Here is a 23,912-nt window from a genome sequence, read left to right as displayed (position 1 = left end):
GTACACACCTGAAGGATGGGATGCCATACAGAGAGACCTGGACAGACTGGAGAAGTGGGTGCATGGGAATCTCATGTTGTTTAATACCCTGGGTTGGGCCACTGCCAGCAGGTTGAGGGAGGGGATTCAGCCCCTCTTCCACACTCTGGTGGGACCCCACCTGCAGTTCTGCATAAGCTGTGGGGTCCCAGCACAGGAAGAAGAGAGACCTGTTGGAACAAGTCCAGAGGAGGCCACCAAGTTGATCCGAGGGATGGAGAACCTCTCCTATGAGGAGAGAGTGAACAGAATTTGGATTATTCAGCCTGGAAAAGAGAAGGCTTCAGGCTGACCTAATTGCAGCCTTCCAGTATCTGAAGGGAACTTACACAGGAAAGATGGGGCCAAGAACATGTAGTGACAGGACAGGAAATGAAAAAATTGAAAGAGTAAGTTTAGATTAGGCATTAGGAAAAAATTCTTTACTGTGAGGGTGTTGAGACACTGGCACAAGTTGCTCAGGGAAGGTGCGGCTGCCCCATCTCTGGAGGTGTTCAAGGCCAGGTTGGATGGGGCTTTGAGTAACCTGATCTAGTGGAAGGTGTCCCTGCCCATGGCAGTGGGGCTGGAATGAGATGATGTGTAAGGTCCCTTCCAACCCAAACTCTTCTGTGATTCTATGAGTCTGTGATTGTATGCTAGAAGTCTTTGATTCTAAAGGTCAAAATCTGTCTTGTTACTATTTTTTGGTATCATATCTGCAAATATTATCCCTAATTAGCTTAATAGTGCAATCAGATTCAGTAATTTTGCATGAAGTGGATTTTGCAGTTGCATATGGTAATTTGGCAAGAAAAAATTAGACTGATTTAAAAATACTAAAGTTTTGGTATTGCTGTTGGCATTAGAGATTGTACATAAAAGGTTATTCAGTATAAATGGATGTTATTACACTGTGTAACTACTGTATTATTTACAGTGCGTTTCTCAATTTAATTCTTGTGCCTGGAAGGAGGTTAAATGGATTAAAGTGTTTGGCTGCTGTTTTGGATAGAATGCAAAGCTTTACCATTACATTGTACTGGAAGTCTTGGGAGCTGTTGATCAGACTGAGACACAGCCTTTTGAGACCTGGGAATACTGGTTACTCTTTATGGTTAACATAGTGAAGTTAAATGTTACTCTCTGGTTTTGTAGTAAAGGTTTGATTGTGAAACTCTTGAATAGAGAATTAGTGTTACATTTGATGTTTCAACCTAGTTTCCCAGTTTCCTTGAATAAATCTGCATTTAACAATTTCATGCTTTTCAAGGACAAAAGAACAAATTTGGAGTATTGAGTGGTTTTGGTTTGTTTTGGGGTATTTTTTTTTTTACTGTCTGACAACAGGAAAGTGTTCAATGTGGGATTAGAAAAATACACTATATGTTTAGTTACTTGAAAATATCAGGGACTGTGTCTGGACTGCCATTTAACTGGGTGAACTGAATAACACTTTGTATCCTTCTCTACAGCAATTGAGAGATACAGTCAAAAGGACCAGGACAATGAAAAAGAGCAGGAAACATGGACACCAGGTAATATATGAGGTTATCAAAGGCTAATTTTCTATGAGCCTGTGAAATGTTCTGCTCTTAAGTGTTTGATTCACTATTTTTCAAAGAATAAAAAGTATGAAATCCTTACCAAGTCATGTATTCCTTCCAACCCTGTATTGTTGAGAGGTATTGTTCTTTGCATGATTTCAGATCAACGTAAGTATTGTTTTGTCAAAAAAAAAAAAAAAAAAGGAAATATTCTGATTTTATTTATTTACTCAGTTGTAGCCACTGATTTCCAGCACAAATGCAAACTTAAGTACTCACTCCTGCTCTCCTTTTTCCTTACTCGCTGCACAGATAACAGTTTTGAACTGGGAGCAAACACTGATGGTACTAAAAATACCCCAACCTGATGTCTGTCATGAGCAGCTGTATTTTATAATATTAGCCTTCCCCAACCATATCTTTATAGCTCACTACTGCAAATTTCATTACACGATAGTTTAGTAAGTTGAAGAGCTCATGGGCCACTGGAGTGGTTGAACTTTGTCTCCTTGGGATAGAAGCCAGTTGTCATTATGTGGGTGAAATGGCAATGCTGACTCCTGTCCTCAATTTAAATTACAGCTAGAATTCCTGTTATGCTAAAACGTTTTGGCATACATATAAATAAGATCAAGCACAGACGGGGTCCCTTCCTTTCCCTGGTGGCAGGGGAAGGATTACTGCTGTAAATCATCATTTCTCTATACTAAAGCTATTTTCTGTACAAATTGGAGAAGACTCCCAAGAGAGATGAAACCAAAGAAGGCAAACAAAAACGGTATGTTACATATTTTTAAGAAGCAAATATTACATAGTAGTTGACAGATAAACGCCATACCTGGAGGTGGTTAGAGGAAAAATATGCTAGAAATGTTCATCAGTCTATATAATTAAGGGGTTTTGGCAGATTTTTTTCTAAATATTTTATTAGCGTGCCTGTCTTTTGTGGGTTTTGCTTTGCTTCTGTAGCATGTTTTAACTTACTGGAACAGATTTATCTTCCTTTTTTCTGCCTTTTGTATTGATGCACCATATTAACATACAAGATATGTAACAGTGAAAAATTTAAAAAAAACCTACAAATCTTTTTGTTTTGAAAACTCATATCATTAATCAGCACTCATCCTTCTACTCAATAGTAACTGGCTGTTCAGATTTCCTTTATATTTTGGGTTTCTCAATTTTCTTGTTTATGATTCGGTTAAGTTTTGCATTTTTTTAAGCCTTTCATATGTCATTTAATGTAGATTATTTTCTGTTTTCCCTGGTTTTACTTTTTTGTTTCTTTTCAGCTTTCTTCTGCAGACTTGTGAACCAGATCCTTCAAAAGCAGTTGGAGGTGGTATTGGTAGTTCTTACAGGAAAACAGATTTTTATTACACAGCATCATTTGTTTTTCAGAGTGTTTCCTAGTGTGCATGACTTAATTTAAGTTCTCTGTAGAAGTCTGTTGTTCAGATTATGTGAAATAACACTTGGCCTCCTGTGTTTAGCTGTCTGTTTATATATAATTGCTTGCCTTCTTGTTCTTCGTCTCCAAGTCCCTCATGTGTAATTTTTCAGTTGACAGATAAAATGGAAAAAGGAATGGGAACGTGTGTAGTCACAGAGACTGGATCAGCTGGAATCTTTGCTCCTTTTTAGAGCATCTTTGAAAAGCATGGTACTGAAGGTAGACTGTAAGATTCAACTGAAAACAAAATATTTATTTGCAAATTCTCCATAGGTGGCACCAGAATATACCTGGGGTTTTATTCCAAAAGAAGAAACCACAGACTTTTATAAGCCTATGCACAATAGTTATCTCGCCAAGATCCAATGAAATAATAAATGAAAATTATTATTCCTTCTTAAAATAAGGTAATGATTATCATAAAAAGAGAATCACTGCTCACTGGGGGAATTAATACCAGTTTTTCTACTGGCTCTTAAAAGTACATTCTGCTACATGTTATAGTGGCAAATATCAGCTGACCATCAGAATTTGATTGGATTAAAAAATATGTTCCCCTAAAAGCAAAACCTATGTGGGATTAAGGGTTTTTTGTGGACTCCTGATGATGCATTTAGGGGTTTTTTTGTGGAATCCTGATGATACAGTTATGAGTCAGGAAGTTTGTACATAGCAGATCAGTGACCCATTAGAGCTCCTGGTATGTATCTTTGTTGTATTTTGAGGACAGGTAACTTAGGTGACACTTTAACCACGATGGAACAAAGGTGAACAAATAACAGAATTTGCACAGAAATTCAAACTAGGTTCCTACCGTTCTCACTTCGTAGCTTGCAGGAGTGGTTTTGGAATCAGTACAGTTCCATGCACAGCGACAGCTTTACTTTTACACACCTCCCCTCCCTCTTTCTGGTTTCCCTGAATATTTTAATGGAAGACCTGATCACCTGCCTTCTCAGTGGCAAAACTTTGGATAGAATTCCGTATCTCTCTCACACTGACCCTGGGCTGTGAAATGCCATATCCTAGATACCAGCAGTGCCTGCTGAAAAAATAAAATAAATACGTAAATAAATAAATATGTCATCTGGGTTCAGTTGACATTGTAGGCCAGCCATATGCATATGTATATAGCACTCAGACATATGCATTTTAGCCCAAGTACTGCGAGACCAGGTATTTGGGAATCAAATTAGATTAGACTGTATTCCATTGCACCTCTAAGGTATATAATGTAGGGAGCTATTTTCCTTGAAGTGCTAACAATGGGTCAGTGTCTCTTAATTTTATAAGGGCCAAAGATGCCCAGTTTTTAGAGACAAGTCTCACATGTTTGCTCTATATGCATTATTTGTAAAAGCTTGCAGGAGTTTGTGCAGGGATGATTAATTCTGAATTGCACTTTCCACTTGTTTTCCTTAAAAGCCTACTTCATTCTGGATGTGTTTGCTTTGATGCTGTTCATATTTTTACAAAACAGCTTGTCTTCCCTCAGCTCTTTGCAGTGCGTTAGTCATATAATTCTTTCCTAGGCAAAACACTGGAATAAACTCAATGTTATTTATGACAAATGCTTTTGACAAAATACAGTTGTTTTCTCAGTAGTTCTCAGTATTATGCTTCCTTGAGTATTAGGCTGATATTTGGGCAACTTTGGTTTAGGGTGCTTCCATCCAGGTAACTCTTACATGGGTATATGGAATGCTATTTTTGACCTTTGCTCCACCATGTAGTTAATCAGGGAGTGACAATAAAGATTATGTTCATGAATCAGGGGACTAAGGAAAAATACACAACACAGAGTCATTAGATGAGAGCCAGCTGTCATCTAAAAGCCATGCAGCTATTGTAATCATGCCTTTTGTTAGGGCCAATGAACTTCTGCCATTTTTTTACATCTACTTGTCTGAAGCACCCACCTGTCACTAATGTCTTGTATAAATTAGTGAGTTTTTATCTTTTCAAGATGATGAAATGTGAGATTTTGTTCTAGTTTCTTAACATATTTTAAGTATATAGGTGACTAGGATTTTGTGAAGCTGAATGTTGTACTTCAGCCCAGCCTTTCGTCAACTACTTGTTCAAACTGAATTTCAGACTGGCCTTCTAGGCATCTCTTACCTAAATCAGGCATTTACATCTCTATGAATGATGTACCTCAAAGTCCAAGGTAATTTTAATACAGAAAGTATGGGATTTCCCTGGCATATTCAGGATGTATTTGCTCTTAACTAAAACAAGAGAATTCATCTTTTTCACATTAAAAAAAATAACAGTGATACATTTTATTTCACCAGGTGCAAAAACAAAAAAGGCAAAAATCTCTGATCCTAAAAGTAATCTGGTTGTGATTAAAAAAATTGAGGTAAGATGTGGCACATGATGTGCATTATATTTCTAAATTTTACAGTAGAAATTGAAGGAAAATGAAAGCTAGTATGTTTCTTGGTACAAATGAAATAACCAGCACAGCCTTTTTCTGGTCTTGTCTTGTTACTCTGACAGACAACTGTTCTGCAGCGTGGTGGTGTGAGGGTTAGGGTAAGGATAGAGCCTGGCTGTGGAGAAATGACTTTCTTTGCTCTTGTTTGTACCTGAACGCAACAACCAGTTGGTCTTCACTGGGTAGCAATACAGTGTAATGTGAACAGTAGAGCTACTATTGGAGCTTACAGGAGGAGGAATGTGTGCCAGTGCTTTTAAATCTGTTGCTGTTTCACCAATCTACTGATGTTGGAACTTAAAACAATTTAGTAAGTTGAGAAGGAAGAAACATAGAGAAACTTAGGAAGTGACCTCTGTTTTGTAGGCAATTACTCACCATATCTCAGTGGGAACCTTAAAGGTGAAACAGCTTTGCATTTTTTCTCCTGGTGATCTACCAGTTGTTTGATGAAATTATTACATACAGTATATCGTATTGCTTTATCAAGTATGACATGGCCTTCTGTCAACTGTTCTAACAGTGCATGGTAAAGAGAAATCATCATCTCAGTTTATTACACAAGACATACTTTTTCACGGCTGATGCTAGACCTAGTAAGTCCTTATTAAGTTCTTGTGCTTTACATAGTTTTGGTTTAAATACTGACAGACATTTGCACAGCACTGTTACACAAAGTGTCTTGCTGTTAACTGCAGCTTAACTCTTCGGCAGTATGGAGGATATGCTGTTTCTGTAACGTGGGATTACCTTGTAAAGAGATTGCCTTGTGACAGGAACTAGAAAAGAAGGATGAGGAAGAAGAAAAATCCAAAGATGAGAAAGATGGAACAGAAGACAAAGAAGGTGAAGATGATGAAACAGAAGAACCAGAGGAATATGATGAAGAAGAGTATGAAGAAGTATAATGTTAGTTTTCCTATTTACAGAGTCAGATCCTGGTCATTGATAGTGTGTTGGCTGACAAACGTCCCTAGCTCCCAATAAGGGAGAATTGTTGTGGGAGAAATTATTACATTCATGATTTTTGTTGCACTACATTGTATTGTAAATTTAAGTGTGTGTTCTAGACTTGTTACTCACAAAGAGCTCTGAAAAAAAGATCAAGAACACAAGAATGTGTTCTGACACAATCAATAGATACTCCTTTGCAGCACTAAAAGTGCTGCCTCTTGTTTTATATATATCAGAACTTCATTACAGAATTTTCCTTCTTCATTCCCAAGAATCTATTACTATTTTAAAGTGTGGATGCTCAAGTGCAGTTTAAATCATGTTTCTTCTATAAATTGTCTTCTCCAGAATTGCAGTGATTTTTTTTTCCATTGGTTTAAGAAAATGACTACATTTCTTCCTATTTTGAAGACGGAGATGACTTTGGAGCTGTCAGTGATGACAATATGGATGAAGCAACATACTAACTGTTATTTCTACATGTTACACTGCTCAAACCTTATGCTACTACTACAGAGGCAGAATTCTGGAGGTAGACTGGGTATCAATACACCTAATGCTTTAGCTCTGTTGGTTTTAAGCAGACTCTCTAAAACCACACTGGAGTTTAATTGTACTGTGCTGTAAAAGAGGATAGGGAATCCTTTGTTAAGTTCTTTAGCCAAGTGTTTTGCAGACATGCCTTTTTAAGGCATTCTGGAATGGCAGCTGATGGAGTAAGCTTTATGCCATTGTGTTTCCTCTGCACAGAAAAAGAACATACGCATTTTACTTGAAATTGTGTCTCAATTTGCACTAGTCAATTCTGTGCCTCAACAGTCAACTCTTGAAACAAATAATGAAATTCTTGATGACCACAGTAAAAAAAAGACATATGGCCTTTATGGACATAAGCTGCTCATTGGCAGTTGACTCCTCTGAAGAACTTTATGTAACTTCTGAGTTCAGGTGACTGAAAATAATTGACTACTCTGCACTTTAACATAAACTGACTTGGAAGGACCTTAGTAATGTAGACAAACAACATGACAGTAATTTGAAGAACCGTTAGTCTAGTTAGAACACATTGCCTTTAGTATTTTGGTAAAAAGGAACACACAAAAATATATTACTTTTATGAATCAGCATAAATCATAATTAAGGATAACTTGGCTTAGAAAGACTATATGGCAGAATTTAAGAAATTATGGAATCCTGGTTTACACCAGTACACTCATTAGTGATGAAAATTTCAGCCCTTAGCTTCAGTTTCTCCACTTGTTAGGGCAATACTTTCTTATCTCACAGAGCTGTTAAGTGAGCTGGCAGATGATCGTTATCTATGCAATTGTTGATGTACTTGTTTACTTTTCTACAGAACAAACTAGACAGAAACAGACAACAAATCAGTAAGAAATAAACCACAAAATGGAGAAAAGGAATGTGGTGAAGTATTTTAGTGCATTACGTTTTAATTAGAAAAAACAAGAGAATGCTGAGAAAAGCAAAACCTGAATGTTTGGGAACATCCTTTTTTTATTTAAGAACCAACAGCTGAAGTGTTGAAAACTTACTACTGAGATTAGATACTTGAAGAACACTGTCACAGCACATTCTCTGTATCTTACTGTCTTTTGATGGTAAAAAATACTATTTTTCAGTGTTATTACATTATTACTGATCAGGGGTTTTTTTGTTGGTTGGTTTTGAGTTGTGTTTTATTTTCTTAAAAAAAGTATTTCACCTCATTGGTGACTGGGAAACAGTTCTGCATTATTCTGTGAACTTCTGTATGCAGTAAGAATTCGGTCCTTAAGGTGTAATTTTCAAGTGTTCTGATAAAATACCTATCATATGTAAAGGAAATGAAACTAAAATGCTGTGCAGGTCACACCTCAGAGGTGTTAAAAAACTGTTAAAAATAACATTTTTATTTTGAAGTGTTGTTGACTACAATGTGTAATAAACATTCAGCTCCATTGCACAGGCAACGTATTCTGCCAGTTAATCACACACATAAGCAGTTGTTTCTTGAATGGGTGTGCCTGTTTCTTGTGTGTGATATACAAAACACAGAAGATGTGAATGAGGCAAGCATGCTGAAAATTAAATTCGCTTGCTGTGACTGTAACTGCTTCTGCTAGCTCTTCTCCCCGTGCAAGGTGAATGGTGAGACTCCTTGCTTCCTAACACAAGAAATGCAAATAGATGGCTTTTGTCAAAGACGGAACTATAAAACTAACCCTAGAAACGAGTTACTCCATGAGTAACAATTTGTTGACAAGTTGTGGTTTGCCTGAACAAGTACAATACCTTATTCTGTAACAGACAGTAATTCTTGAGGACCAATTACTTTTTCCATTAATCATTCTAATGGGCAGCCACCTTCCTGCTGAACTGTTGAAAAATACTACTCTGGTAAAAATCAGGTATTTCTGAGACCTTTAAGATGTAAACTGTAGTCATGTCTATCATCCAGAGGGAGCTGCAGAGTCTTAGGCTGGACCCTCCGGGATTAGTTTAGCAATGGCAAATAAGGCCATCACTTAGGAATGAGTTCTGCAAGGACACAGATCAGTGCCAAGGCACTTCTGAAAAGCAGTGAGATTGTGTTCTTCCAAAGGTGTAACACTTGCACTTCTTTTTAGAAGCTGATTTTCTGACTGCTTAGAATTTGTTGCAATACCATAATGACAATAAAACTTATAACTGTTCTTTGGTTTTCAGCAAACTTCAAGTTTGGACACGCATATATTCAAATCCTGTATTTATAGCACAGAAGAATAATACTGCTTTCAGTGTGTAGTCATATCACCATCTAAGAACTTCGCTGATCCCTCCCTTAGTTGTTCATACCTATTTCTGCAAACTAACAAGTTCTCTGAAATTTATCCAGAAAAGTTCGAAGTTTACAAGGCATGAACAAGATAAACCATTAAGGCTGCAGATATGGTATGCGAGATATGAATGCCATATGCAGCTACCACCTACAAAAATACTTGCTGTCCAAAGGTTTTTATTTTAGATCATACATAAAAATTTGCCTTAACAAATACAAGTAGTGGCCTGCTGTAATAAAACATACAAAGTATGTAGAACTAAGAATATATTAGATGCACTACTTTCACTGCAGTCTAAAATAAAATCTTTATTTTACGTATATTGCTTATGTTCTTCTAAAAGCAGAGGACCAGAAGTTTTTAAAATAAGACTGGCATCCTCAGAAGTATTTCACAAAGTTGTATTTTCAGCCTTTATAAAAGTTACAAACACTACTTGTGAGAACTTACTCCTAAGTATATCATATTAAAAACATTTTGATTTTATATGATCCAACAGTGTAACATGCATTTAAGTTTAAAACCCACTTTTTGAAAAATGTGTTGCAATTAATCCAAAAGGTGATTTACAACTCAATTATTCTGTGTTTGTGGGGTTTTTGTCTTTTGTTTGTTCGTTTGTTTTGGGGGTTTCTTTTGTTTGTCTTTTGTTTTGTTTGTTTAACAAGTCAGTTTCTAAAATACTAACTTCACAGATTTTAACTTGAATCAGATTTAAGTTGCCCACACAGCAGCTACTCTATTTATTCAGGGCTGACATGTGATGATGCATTACCAGTTGTGTTGTACTTTGGAAAAAAGCTGTAAAGATCCCTGCATTCTGCAGAAAGCCAAGCCAGCTGACGCTTGTAGATTACCAGGATCAGGAGTCCGACAGTCTTGAAAAGAAATCTACTGCATCTTCTGATAAAGTTAACTCTGTATTTAAAAATGTACTATATGAAATATTCTACATAATATGTATGTAAAAACATGCCAGGCACTTGGTTAGAATGGACTATCATCCAATAAAACAGCTGTCCCTTTGTGTTTTTCCAGAGACTGTTTATCCTAAGGTAAATCACAGCCCATCATCCTTAACTCAGTGCCAGTAAGCCACATGTCTTCGACAGTGTAAAAGCCCAAAGTCTGGGACACACCACATGACTCTTCAGCTGTACCACCACAGACCTCTGTATCCATACATCAACAGGACAGAGACCTTCCTGACCTAGTCAAACCACAACTGAAGTTAATTTCACTTCTGCACTGATAGCAATTTAACAACCATCAGTTCAGGTATGTGCTGTAAATTAGGCTTATGCTGCATCATCACAATAGCTAATTTCATGTTTTTGACAAATCCGTAAGAAATGACAGTATGAAGTATTAGAACTGGTGAGTTTCAGCAACAGTCTGATGGGGGAAGAAGCAAACAAATAAAAAGGCTTGCAGCCAAAAACTGACACATTATATACCAACTTCCGTCCTATACAGAAAACAGTTGCTTTCATGTGCCAAAGGTTTCTTGTCTGAGCGAGTCACCTTTTAAAGTTTTAACCACAGAAGCTGTATCACAATAGCCACCATAAATTATTTTGCAAAGCATTTTTTCATATAGCACAGAACTGCTACCTCAGTGTTTATGCTTGTCTTACTGGCATATTCTCTTAATGAAAAGAACTACTATTTAAACAGATCTTTGAAAACAAGTGTTATGCATACCATCAAGTTCATGCCTGTTTGTAGTCCCTTTCTAGTGTGGAGACTATGAGTAGGCTCACTATCTCCACAGATGCTCCTTTAATCAAAGGGTTCAAAAGCCACAGATTATAGTTCACATGCCTAACTGTACACCATTTTCCTTCAAGCTTTGGCCTGCCTCAATTCCAATATAATTCAAGTTGGCCAATTCTTGTTCATACACTTGGCATGCCAGTGAAGACTATCTGCCCCACTTCTTGGGGCAACAGGTGCCCCCAGAATAGATGAGGCCTAAGTCTTTACTCTCAGAATCTGATAAAGCACTGTGGAATACCTCAACAGTTAGAAAACATTCACTTTACCTGATTTTTTATACCGTATATACTTAGTCAAGTCACTCATTGGGAAGGTTACAATAGTAGTTTAAAGGATACCGACTGTTTTTCCACTTCTCTTTGTTAAGTCCTAATCAGGTTTGTTATCTTGGGGTTTGGTAGTAAACACTGTTTTGAACAGGGCAATGGAATTCTTGCTCCACAAGGCAAATATAACAAAAAAAAAAAAAAATTTACAGGCACCATCTCAGTTTTTATTTAAAAGTATTCTGAGTACACAAGTACCTCCTTTGTGTATGAAGAGTCCGGAGATGTGCAGTTTTTATTTATGTTTTTTGGTTTTTTATCTTGTAGCATTTTCAGATGGGGAAGAGGGGAAAACCAAGGTTGATCATGAAACTCCAAGAGAAACATTCAGGAGCACAGTGGCTAATGAATACAGTAGTATGTAAAGAACAAGTCTGAAGCTGCAAGTTGTCTATTCTGCTAGAATTTGCTAGCAGGCATTAAATACCATTTAAAGTTTTCTAGGACATTTCAGGAAAAAGTTAAGTGCTTGAGGTTCATGGGCACAAGACCATTAGCATGCTCAGTACCCACATGACTGCTGTCTGAAGAGTCAGTTGGTCCTGAACTGAGATTAACCAGAGGTGGGAAAAATAAATCTATTAGCATAAAATAAGGAGTACTGGGGACATTAAAGCAAGGTGCCACACTTCGGTTCTTCCTTCATTCTACACACAGGTGACTGACCAGATGAGAATGCAGTCCAGTCAGTTTTCACTAGGATGCCAAGGAAGAATGTGAAGTTTCAGAAAGACTCCTAAATGGACTGTGTTGAGGCACAGAATCACACACAGAGTAAATAAATTACCCTATGCCTATACTGAAAACAGTTTAAGTATTTGCTACTGCCTCTGTAATAGTCAATTGTAAAAAAGAACTTCATAGTGGCAATTAATTATGGAATGATTGAGTTTTTAAAAAAATCTTACTCTATAGGAAAGATAAAATTATGAGAACACCACTTTAACTTACAACTGTAAACCTGATAGTAAAATGTCAAGTGTACTATGAATTCTATAAATACTTTCAGATGCTTAAAAGTTAGATATCCCCATTTGCCCATTTGTGGGCTGTAAAAGACACTCACAGTGACATTCCTTGTGTATTAGTTCAAACTACATTTTTTCACCTCATCATCAATTAAGAAACATGCCTATCAAAACAGAAAAAAGTGCAAAGCTTCAGAGATGACTTTATACCTTAATTTACACCCCAGTCTTGCAAATAGCCTGTCTCAGGCATATTCAGAGATTATGTGATCCCCAGAAATATCCTTGTAGTGGAACACTGCCCATAAAGGCAAGTCACACATCATTACACTTTTTCTCTGTGTTCCAAGTGCCTTTTGCATTCTGTGGATTCCCCTTTACCTAAGGTTATGTTATGTATCTACAAATAACAGTTGTCTAGGATCTTCCATTGTTAATGCTGAAGGTCTCCTTGATTATCAACTTTTATAATATTTGCTGGATTTATTCAATTTTCTATTTCTTTCTGACGCGATACTGCTGTGACAAAGAAATGGGGAGGGTCCACTGCAGAATGGTGACTGACATCTGCTTTCACTAGAACTTCATAATACAGGAGATAAAAAACTGGAGTTATTATGCCAATAATCAACATAATCACTACTGCTGTCCACCATCCTATACCCCAGTCTGCTCCATAGTAAGGATCCTTGCATTTTTCAGTTTTACCATCAGTTTCAAAACACATCTGTTGGGCTGCTAAAGCAGAAACAACTTCATTCAGATTCTCTCTCTTCGTATCATTGCACTTCACTATTTCTTCTATATCTCGATCGACTTCTTTTAAGAAGTTGCCAGCAGTCTCATTAGCAGAGAATTTATCACAAAGAGAAGTTTCCTGTACTTCTGGGGAACACAGAGCAGGCCGAAGAGCTGGTCTTCCTTTTGGAGAGATGTGTGTTTCAGTCAATACACTGAACTTTTTCACTGGAATTTTGATAGACCTCAGGGCAAAAAAATCTTGATCGTTGATAAGATTGTTAACTCTCTTGATATCTGCAACCTAAAAATGAAAACAACAGCTAAAACATCATACTCCATCAAACCAAAACTCTCTTAATGGTATTATACCCTGAAGAAATACAAGTCTTTTGTAAGGAAATAAAAGCCAAGGTCTTTGTTTTTGCCCTAGCGAAGGCAGCTCCCCTTTTCCGTATTCTTGCTCAAAATGAATCTCATTTTGTTCAAATGAAGTTCAGATTTAAAGTCTAAGTCTAAGTCTAAGGCAAGACCTTTGGTTTATATTACCATTACCTTTTTTTTTTTTCCCCTAAATTGATACCCATTCATACACTATGAAGTCAGAAAGGTCAAAGACCAAATCTGAACATTAATGATGATGTAAAAACTTCCTCACATCGATAAGAAGATTAAAAGTCACTTCACACAGATATATTTATTTATATGTGTGTTCAACTATCAGTTGGCAATTATCTCTGTGAAATGAATGAGACTTTACCTCACTGTTTTCAAATTATGTAAATTACTGTTAATTTCTAATTCAGTGGAAAACTTCTGAGTAAGGAGTTATTACAAATTATGAGTTTGCAATTCATCTAGCCACATGGTCTTTTGCTACTTCTGGGGACTAAGGCAGAACTTAACTAAGGCAGAAGTGTAACTTTGAAACTGTTGTCTATCTTACCCAAGTCAGCTCTCCCCTTTCCCTATTCTTTCCCAAAATGAATCCCATTTTGCTTTCACTAAGTTCAGATTTTAAGTGTAATGTGAAATACTCTGCAGGAGTTTAAGTGCCCTTGGAAAATCACTGGTTTCATTTTCAAATGGTAACTCCCTTACTATAGAAAGCACCGCCACAAACTTCACCATAATTAAGTACTTTTGAATATACCATAATTCAGTGCTTTTCTGCAACACCTGCAAAGCACACAGGAACTATGCCCATTTTGAGATGTACTGTACCCAAGTTCACAAGAATCTTTTTAATGTGAAGAAGTCTTTCAGTTCCTATGACAGTATATTTGTTACGTGCACAATGCTGAATAAATTACATAAGAATAAAAGACTGCCAAATGCAACATTTACCCTACTAATTTATGATTCCATCACAATGCAACTTATACTATCTGCCTCAAGCCCCAGGATCTCTCTTCCACATTCTCTTAAATTTGCAAAAAAGAGCACAACTCAGTTATCCTTCCTTTCTTAGTGAGGCCTGATTGAGTCATAATACTTAATTGCAGTAGATTCTGAAGCCAAGATTTGATTAACAAGGCTAAGGCCTGTCACAATCAGGAAACAGTTATATCAAGACTTTAATACCTCACGTCACAACAGGAGGCCCCAACTCTGTTTCTGCCTGAAGAATTAGATGACAGCATATTCTGTAAATACATATTTTGAACTTGACCTCACAGCACCTGTGCACTTAGCAGTCAGTCCCACCAGCACGCACAGCTAATTTCCGGATAAAACTGGAAACATCAATCAAGACCAATGCCACTGCCTTACTCAGTACTGGCCAGCCAAAATTCTTAGGTAGGCGGGACATTCACCAGACTAATATAAGAACTGAGCTAGAAGTAGTGAGCGCAAAGAACGGTGCAGAGGGATGGAAAGCTCTTAGTACAGCATGCTCATGCTTAAAATATTAGGGCAATTTAGCAGAATTCAAAAGAAAATTACGGAGAATTTCTCGCCTTACTTTAACGGAATTAGGGTTCCACACGAACCCTTAAGATCGTTTACCAACATCTCCCCCTCATCACCCAGCCTAACAGCGGATGGCACGAGAAGTGCCGACCTGTGACTGCAGCATAGCTTTAAGGGTAACATTAGACTCTAAGAGAGTGTCACATCCAAAGCTATGCACTTGTTTCTCACAGCTGCATTAGTTTTAAGGGGAAAAGCCCACGAAACCGGAACTCTGCGGTGTAACGCGAACACTGCGACGTCATTTTCCACTTCTGAGACACACGGCGTTTCCCACGCACAGCCTCCGCGCGCAGCCGGCCCGGGACCGGCCCCGCGCCGCCCAGGCGCTTACCGAGCAGCAGAACTGCAGCGCGATCGCGTTCAGCGTGTCCCCCTCCCGGATGTCCTTCGTCACCAGGACGATATCATCCAGCCTGTCCCTCGACGCGCTCCGCCGGACCTTCTCTCTGCCCCGCGGCCGCAGCTCCGACACCTCGCCCTCCTCCTCGGGCCCCTCGCTCTCCGCGCTCACGAAGGGGTACAGGTGACCGCCGGCGGGCGGCTGCGCCACGGCGGGCGGCTGCGGGCCGCTGCCGGCCCCTCTGCCGGCCCCTCTGCCGGCCATGCTCCGCGGGTGGCCCTGTGGAGCGGACCGCGAGGGTAGCGCCCTCCGCGGGGAGCCCCACGCCAGCCCCTCCTCCTCGCCCCCGCCCAGCTCCCTCCCGGTGCAGCAAGGACCGACCCCGCCGCCCCGGGTAGGTGAGAGCAGTGCCGTGCCCTGCCCGGCCCGGCCCCACCGCCCCACTCCGCCCCTAGCCGCGGCTCTACTTGCCCCCGCTCCACATGGGACCCGCCGCGATGGCGGCTGCGCCGCCACGTCCGCAGCGCCGCCACGCCCCGGCGCCGGCCGCGCGCAGCCCTGGGGGCGGGGGTGGCGGGAGGCGGCCCCGGGGCTCGGCCTTGAGGAGCCGGCGGGGCGGGCCCGGCGGGAGAGCGGGTCTCGGCACCGCCCGCGCTGTTCCGGCGCGGCCCGCAGGGCGCTGTGGTGAGCCTCTCGGCGTTGGAGGCCGGAGCGCGGGGCCGGGGAGCGGCGCTGCCGGACGAGGAAGCACTTCACCCCCCGCCTTCCCCGCGAGCCGCCCGTGTGCTATCCCGCTATGGGATTTTCTTATCAATACATCACTCTTGCTGATCCTCCTTCTGGAGAAATTGAGGCTGCTCAGATACACGAAGTTGTCATGTATTTGGGTCAGTAAGAGGGTTCTTCTGAGACCCTTTTAGCCTGTTAGGTTCGCAGCTTCTCTCCTCATTCTGTACCTCTTAGTCCCGCCTGGCTCTTGCCGTCTTGCTGCGCCTTCAAAAGTTGCCGGGCAGTTTCTTTATATCCCTTCACACCTGTCCCCTCAGTACTAGTACTGCAGACGTACAGAAGTGCAAGCTGCACTGATAGATCTTTCTCACAAGAGACGTACCACAAATTAAGCCCTATAGATATTTCAACTTTCCTTCTCTAGTAGAATCATTTTTATCTCTAACAGACTGTCAGCAGCTTTTGGGGTGCTCAGGGAATAGGCAGGTGTCCTAGTCTAACTATTAAATTTAATCTAGTGTAGGTTTCTCCTGACACAGACTTAGAGGGAAGTTCTTGATTACAGCAGGACCAAAAACAGTATTCCTTAAAAAACCTGACAGCTCCAAGGTTAGGCTAAATATGTTGTAAAAAAATTGCTGAAGACAAATGTGTTTGCTAGTCTCCTTCCTAAACAGATTAGATTTAATCTTAAAGTAAGTTTAAATAAGGGGTTTTTTTCCCTTTTGTTTTTGAGCCTTGCTATACAATGCTTCCAGAACAACCAAAGTGGCTAGAAACATGTTTGATACTAAAAAAGACAGAAATTTTTTATGGCTTTACTTTTGAAAACTAGCTGACTTGAGTCTGAAGACATAAAAATAAGAGTTAACAATTGTGTATCTCTGTGAAGGGTCACATTCACATCCACAGCAGCTTAATTGAAGCCACATTTCCAGGTATTGTAAAACAAACGGTAAAGGTGCATTGTGTTCTTGTGTCTCAGACTATTTTAAAGAAAAAAAATATATATACGTACATATATATATACATACATACGTTTATCTGTACCTACCTTAAAACAGTATTCTGTTGTGGATGAGGGATGGACCAGTTAAAATAAAGGTATTCCTGAGACTGTGTAGGTACTAGGTACCCCCTAACTGAAAAGCATCAGCAACACGAGCAATACATTTCTATCAAGAGCATAGAGGTTTGCCTGAAAGAATATAAATATTCTCAGGTACAGAAGTCAGCATAAAATAACAAGCTGGTCACTTCATGCACGTCTGATTACTGCCCTTCATGAAGAAGCATGGAATAGTACTAACATTTAAATGTGGTTTCGTTCCTGCAGGAACGAAAGTCAAAGCTAATTTTCAGGCTTTCTTATTTTGCATTTGTTAAAATAGTCCAGTGGATACCAAGTGTAGTTAGAATTTCATCAAACCTAAGTTTCTTGCAAGTCAGGACACTTTCTAAACCATTTAATAGCCTTGCTGAGGATATTTTCTTGACACTTGGACCCACGTAACATTTTCCTTGCTGAGTGTTTCAGGTGTAATTAACTGTGAACGGTGTGGTTTCTCCTAGATAAGCAATTTCTTCTTTCATACCATCTTCCTAATCAAAGCCTGCTCAGAAATAAGCCTTCTATTTTTATCACGGGTCAGAAGCACAGCTTGTGCTGATTAACACAGCGGCACTGAAGGCTTAGATATAGCCCCACAGAGAAGCTGCTATCCAACAAAGAGACAAGCTTGGATTGTTAGATTATGTGACAAATGTGTGAAAATATTTGTAGGAGTCCCAGAATGATTTTGTATCTTTCTGGGGATGCCAATGCAAGCAGAATGAATCTTCCACAACTGTATTTCCAGAAAGAGCAATATTGAACATGACAAAATTGAATTAATTTCCCATAAACCCGAAGTTTTCTCATGGCATCTCAAGTTGAAGAAAATTAGTTTTTACCTAATGTTGGGGTTTGACACTGGTTAAGTGCCAGGCACCCCAAAAAAACCCTAATTACTTTTTTTCCTCTGCTATAGCTGAGCAGAGGAGGGGAAATTAACATGAAAACTTCGTAAATTGAGATGAGGATTAGGGAGAAAATATTTCAAGGCAAAACAGGTTCAAAACTTCAACAGTATACAGAAGATTTATTATTAACAGAATGAAAAGTAAAAAGGGTAATGAGAACTGAAATAAACCTTTAGAACACTTTATTTTCGTCCCAGCCCCTCCCTCTTTCCCACCGACAGCACAAGGAGACAAAACATGGGGTTTTGGTCAGTGTTTCACTTTCTAAGAATCTTTCTTCAGTTCATTCAGGGAAAGGAGTTCTTCTGTTGTGCCGTGGGGTCCTTCCCGCGGGATACAGTTCTCTGTGAATTTCTCTAATGTAGCTCTAATTTTCACAAACAGCAGCCTGCCCAACCTGCTGTAACGTGAGTCCCTCCCATGGGCCAAGCAGTCTTCCCACAGCTGCCCAGCACGGGTCATTTTAGTTCATGGGATTTAGTCTTTTAAGAATAAGTTGCTCTAGTTTGGAAGCAAGGGTTCTCTATCTCTGGAAGCAAGGGTCCTCTCTCTCTGTTTGAGTTTCTCACTAGATTACAGCTTTTCAGCATCCACTCACTCTAGCGTGGGCACTCTTTCTCATGGGCTGTGAGTGGATCTCTGCATTCCCCCATGCACCTCATGAATTACAGGGAAATAGTTTGTTGTATTATAGTCCTCCCCACGGCTTGCAGAAGAATCTCAGCTCTGACACCTGAAGCACTTCCTCCCCCTCTTTCCTTTGCACCTACCTTAGTGCCGCCATGGTCTTCTCCTCACATGTTCTCACTTTTCCCTTTTCTCTGACTCGGAACAAAATTGTTGTCTGTAGGTATTATTGTTCTCAAGTTTTATCAGTTGAAAAGTTCTTACAGACCTTCGCTGCACTGAAAAGGTTAATCTTGTCTGTGCTCCATGTCAGGGAATTGTTCGCTGTATTTTCATCACTGGCCACATGGTCCCTGCCGGCACCGCACAGGTGGCCCTGGCTGTGTGGTCCTGGCCTCAAGAGGGCCCCAGCCTCAAGAAGGCCCCAGCCACGTGGCCCCCGGTGCCCCACGCCAGGATGGGCCCCAGCAGCTGCCTTCCCACCGCTCAGAAGAAAGAGATCTTCCCAACTTTTTTCCTTTCTTAAATATGTCATCACAGAGGTGTTACCAACTTTTCTAATTGGGCTAGTAACCTGCCCGTTGTCAGAGCCTTCAGCGATTGGCTCTGTGCCGGACATGGTAGAAACTTCCAGCAGCTTCTTCCCACCCACCAAAAACTGGACTGCTTTTAAACTAGCAACACCTAGTGATTTTCATCTATTAGGGGTGTCATGACATATCTGGCAAGGAATGTTTGCAGCACCAAGCAGCTTTGTTTTGTTTTTTAAAGGAAGCTTTCAGTAATAGATGTGAAGTGACTGTAGTTGTCTGTAGCTGGGAAACTGATGACTCAGACCCTATTCACGCTTTTGAAAGACTGTTTTATGAGACTCATCAGAGCTGTGGGTGAATCTGTAGAGGAGTTTGAACCAGACTTCATATGCAAAGATGCCTGCAGTGGTGTCTAATGATTGTCCCATCACACGTCACTAATGGAATATCCTTTTGGAGGTTTTCTTTCATCTTTGGGTGATGAGGCTGCAGCAGTTTCTTTTATCTAAAGATGTGTGCTATCAGGTCAAAAAAGAACTGCTGAAGCAGCACTCTGCCTTAGAAGGGGAAAGAAAGTATTGGAGTTTGCTTTGACCCTGCTACACCCCTGTGTGTAACCATTTGTAACTGGTGACATTTTCCCATCAATAACAAAAGGGTATATTCCAAACTTGATGAGCAAGACTGGAGCTGCATAGCTCCCATGAATGCTAATAGGAATACAGCCTTTCTCCATTCCCATGTAAGTTACTTTGCATATCCTAATAGTGCATTCTCAATGAGCAACAGGGTCAGTGTTAATCACACCATGGCATTCCAACAGCAACTGCATGGGTCTGTACCACATTCCTCTTGGTCACGTTATTTCTTGTGTGGCCTGATCAGAGCTTGGAAGTTAAGTATACACATAGAAATATTAGGAAGATCTTAAGAAATTAATGGAAAGGGATTGTAAGGGAGATGTAGAAGGGCTGATATAACTTGTTAATCATTTTTAATTAAAAAAAAATCCCAAACATATTGTTTCCATCTGGAAGTTACCACATGTCATGTGCCACCACTGTTTTTGTAAGTCGTTCTATGGTTTGGTATCACTAGGCTAGATTTACATTTAGATAGCTTGGGTCAAAGTGTCTAAATGTATGTTTTAATTAATTGAAAGACATGATAAATTATGACTCATTAAGAGATTCAGACAGAAATACATCTACAGCATTTGTCTGTCTCTCCTTCCCTGCTTGGTAATTGGGAATGGTTGCAAAATTGTAGGAAATAGTAATATCAAGATAGCTCTGCATCTCCAGTACAGACCAAAGGAAGTTATTAAGCCATGACTGTAAGATGCAGTAAGAGGAATTTCTTAAGATCTCTATAAAAGAATGCAAGAAGCGAATAGTGCTAAATCTACAGACACTGCATAGTCTGTTCTCCAGTGGAAATATTTGCGTGTATACATTTAGCTATAATCATAGAATTGTTTAGGTTGGACTTAATATTATATATGATATTAAGCCCAACCGTTGATCCTCAAAACTACCATAAATCCTTTTTAATTAGCAAGGTTCCAACAATAAAAATGGGTTAAAAATCACCACAAAATTTAATTGTTTAATTTATTATTGTTATGGTTTAAGTGACAATAAGTAAAAAAAAAAATCATTGGATTGAGACTGTATTTTCCCTATGTAATGTGTTTGGTGTTGGAGAATGGTTAGAGGATATTTTATATATTTTACATATTTTCTGTTCCCCTTTTGTTACTTGACAGGAATCAGCAACTCTTTTAATTAACTGTATTATTTCATGTGTATCCATAATAGAAATATGCTGTGTGCCTTCCACAATGCAGCCAGTAGGTTGTTTGATATTTTATTTTCAAAAAACTGTAAATAACTGCATATTTGCTTCTGATTTACTGCCTAAGTACCCTCTGAATAAGAAAATCTATCAGGGAACCCATTCAGCTATGGTAAAAACTATGCAAAAATGCAGTATAGTTTCTTGAAAACTTCTTTCAAATTGTTCACAGATGGGTTTTGTTATTAGATTCTGAATTCCTGTCTATTGATGAATTAGTGTTTTGGTAGTGCAATAAGTGAAATTATTTTTGGGGTGGATTTTGGACGGGTTTTTTGGTTGCTTGGGGTTTTTGGTTGGTTGGTCTTTGGCTTTTGTTTGTTTGCTTTAAAGATTATCATAGATTCTTTCCAATTTTTGCTGGATGACTGTAATAAATTCCATCCATAACTGTTACTATTTCATATGTTTTCCGTGAGTAAAGTAAGGAAACCTTTCAGTATTTATCTTGTTTTTATTCTGAGGGAATATTTGCACTGTCCTCAAGTGTTTATCTTGTTTGTTTTTAATTAATTAAGCATTCAGAATTTGTTAACTTCTGTTCTCTTCTTTCTCTGGGTCTCAGTTTTGGAGAACTTCATTTATGTAGATCTTCTGTGGGTTTCAGCATTGTTTTTAAAATTCACACACCAGTATTTATGCAATTTGAAATATCCACCCCATTAGTGCCATGTACAAAAGTAATTCTACCACCTCAACTACTTGACACTAATCTGCTGTTGATGTATCTGAAGATGACATGGGTTTGGTTTTGCTTTCCCAGTCACAGAATCACATTAGACACTTATGGTAAGCTGCTTGTCTGCTTGAATTTCTTCAGATGAAAATGATTCAGAAGAAGACTTATATTTTAACTTTGAAGGTATTCAGTAATGTTAACATGACTTGTTTTTACTGTAGTACTCTCATTCTCTTTCCACTAATATTGACATCACAAACATCCACTTCTGAGTTTTGTATTTACAGGGAGAGAGTGTTGAGGAGATCTATTTTTAACCCTTGTTGAATTACATAATACAAATATTTTCATTTATACATAATGAAATTTTGTGACAGTGACAAAAGATAGTTGGGTCTCCACATCTTCCCCTCTTGCAGTTGTCTCTGATGGGCAGTGATTTGTCCCAAGAGCCACACCAAGTAGAATTTACAGGAGGAGTGCAATCTGATGATTGCAATTGACTTTGGTATGCATCAGCATACAAAAGGGTATAAAGTGCTGCTGGATCCTGGGGCAGTGCTGCAAACTTGAGGCTTGCAGGCAGCTTCCATGTGGATCCCGCAGTGACAGGGATGCCTGCAGGGTACATCCAGCCTGAAGGAAGGGAACACTCACTTTTGGATTATTAATTTTCTCTGTTTAGTTTCTTTCTCTTCCTCATCACTGTTTCGTGAGTTCTTTTACGCTGAGTTCGGAGTGAAACGCAGGAGACACAGAGTTTGTCTTTGGACTTCGATGTTGATTATATCTTATCTATAATACACCTGCGCGGAGTGTGCCTTCTAAGTTAACAAGATGAAAAATGGCCCCAAGTTCTAACTTCCAAGGCCATTTAAAGTCCAAACTGCTGACTTTCAGCAGGGGGAAGACATGCAGACAATCAATGTGATTGATAAAGCAAGCTTCGTTTATTAGCAATACAGAGGCACTTATATAGTGTGAAAGTACAAGCTTATCAGTTCTTTAATTAGTTTAAACTTACAAAAGTGCATTCTTATTTCTACATGATTGGGTTAGATAAAAGACTACATTTGGCAAGCTTCTATTATTTATGTTTTGTCTTGAGAGATCAAAGATCTTCTTCCCTTCTCATGGTCAGCACATCTTTATCAGAACAGCACTGTACATCCTAAAAACTCCCTTTTGGTTCTCAGGCCTGTTTCTCATGCAGGCATTTTCTCATGGAGGCTTTTTCTCTTGCAGGCCTTTGCTTGCACAGTTCTGTTATTAATTTGTACCCTTTATCAATAATCCATGTCCCTGATCCTCTAACCATTCTCCAACACCAAACTATCCAATTATGGAATGCCAAGTAATTTATTTTTACTTATAACCCAGTAACTATTCATTTATGATCCGCATTGTGGTTTTTTTGAACCAATACCAGAACAATACCTGAACACCCAGATTTGTGAAGAAGAGGGAGGAAAGAAGAACAAACCCACACCCAAGATCCTCCATCTTATTACTAAATCCCATAAACCTAATTTTTCTACATCTCTACCTATTCCATCCAGTGACATAACAAGTTTCTTTTTAATTACACAGCAACAGTCTCAGTGCTATCACATAAAAAGGGAAGCCTTTCCCAAGGCCTCAGGTCAAATGCAGTGTGCTTTTGAGGATTATTACCTGTCAGTGCTGAAAGACTGAAGTTCTCTGAACCCAGGGTTCCAACATCTCCCCCTCCTGTTTGAACCATGAACGCTGCTTTAACTGCTTTGTTAAACCATTGTCAGATACACTGAAGTAGACAAGGTACAAGTACCATGATGACTATAATGACAATCAAAACATACATGCTCAGTTTCAAAAGCAAGGCTCAACCAATCGAACAGATCATCCAACCATGATCGTCTTACAATTTTGAGTTTAGTGAATCCTTCTTCTAATTGTTGAATGCTCTTGTGTATTGATACTGAATGGTCAGAAAGATTCCTGCAGCATTTGCGGTCCTCTGCAGGGCCCTTTGCAGAAAGGAGAAAAAACATGGCACAAAGAGGAAAATAAGAAGGATAACAATTATAATTAGACCTCCAATGCTACATGGTCCACCTTTAG

At 39.3% G+C, this 23,912-nt stretch overlaps 2 protein-coding genes and 1 long non-coding RNA gene across 12 annotated transcripts in view; 2 read left to right on the top strand and 1 right to left on the bottom strand.

Annotated features, from left to right (window-relative positions):
* The first annotated feature begins 585 nt into the window (after nt 1–585).
* LOC121657356 lies at nt 586–12,111 on the top strand. Its single transcript, XR_006013578.1, has 2 exons — nt 586–10,512; nt 11,997–12,111. It is a non-coding gene; the product is annotated as an uncharacterized LOC121657356 (long non-coding RNA).
* On the bottom strand, nt 11,485–15,626 carry LYSMD3 (LysM domain containing 3). Its single transcript, XM_042012984.1, has 2 exons — nt 15,354–15,626; nt 11,485–13,349 (listed from the first exon to the last, which is right to left on the bottom strand). The coding sequence occupies exons 1-2, from the start codon at nt 15,624–15,626 to the stop codon at nt 12,795–12,797; spliced, it is 828 nt and encodes a 275-aa protein (XP_041868918.1). The 3' UTR covers nt 11,485–12,794.
* A 62-nt stretch (nt 15,627–15,688) lies between these two features.
* ADGRV1 (adhesion G protein-coupled receptor V1) overlaps nt 15,689–23,912 on the top strand; it is a 318,059-nt gene continuing 309,835 nt past the window's right edge. For all 10 annotated transcript variants that reach the window (XR_006013577.1, XM_042012970.1, XM_042012977.1 and 7 more), the window contains exon 1: nt 15,689–15,756. The gene's annotated coding sequence lies outside the window, so the exon portion shown is untranslated. The remainder of the gene's footprint in view (nt 15,757–23,912) is intronic.

Source organism: Corvus kubaryi, unplaced genomic scaffold (genome assembly GCF_017639235.1).
Source record: "Corvus kubaryi isolate FWS band 111438036 unplaced genomic scaffold, C.kubaryi_AGA036_p1.0 split1-37296, whole genome shotgun sequence".
Lineage (NCBI taxonomy): Eukaryota > Metazoa > Chordata > Aves > Passeriformes > Corvidae > Corvus > Corvus kubaryi.
The sequence above is the reverse complement of the archived record's forward strand: the minus strand, read 5'-3'. Positions and strand labels throughout refer to the sequence as shown.

Coding starts and splice junctions, on each gene's coding strand:
- LYSMD3 (XM_042012984.1), bottom strand. CDS start 15,626: ATGGCCGGCAGAGGGGCCGGCAGAGGGGCCGGCAGCGGCCCGCAGCCG. Junction 13,350..15,353: donor CGCTGCAGTTCTGCTGCTCG/GTAAGCGCCTGG, acceptor TTTCATTTTTAG/GTTGCAGATATCAAGAGAGT.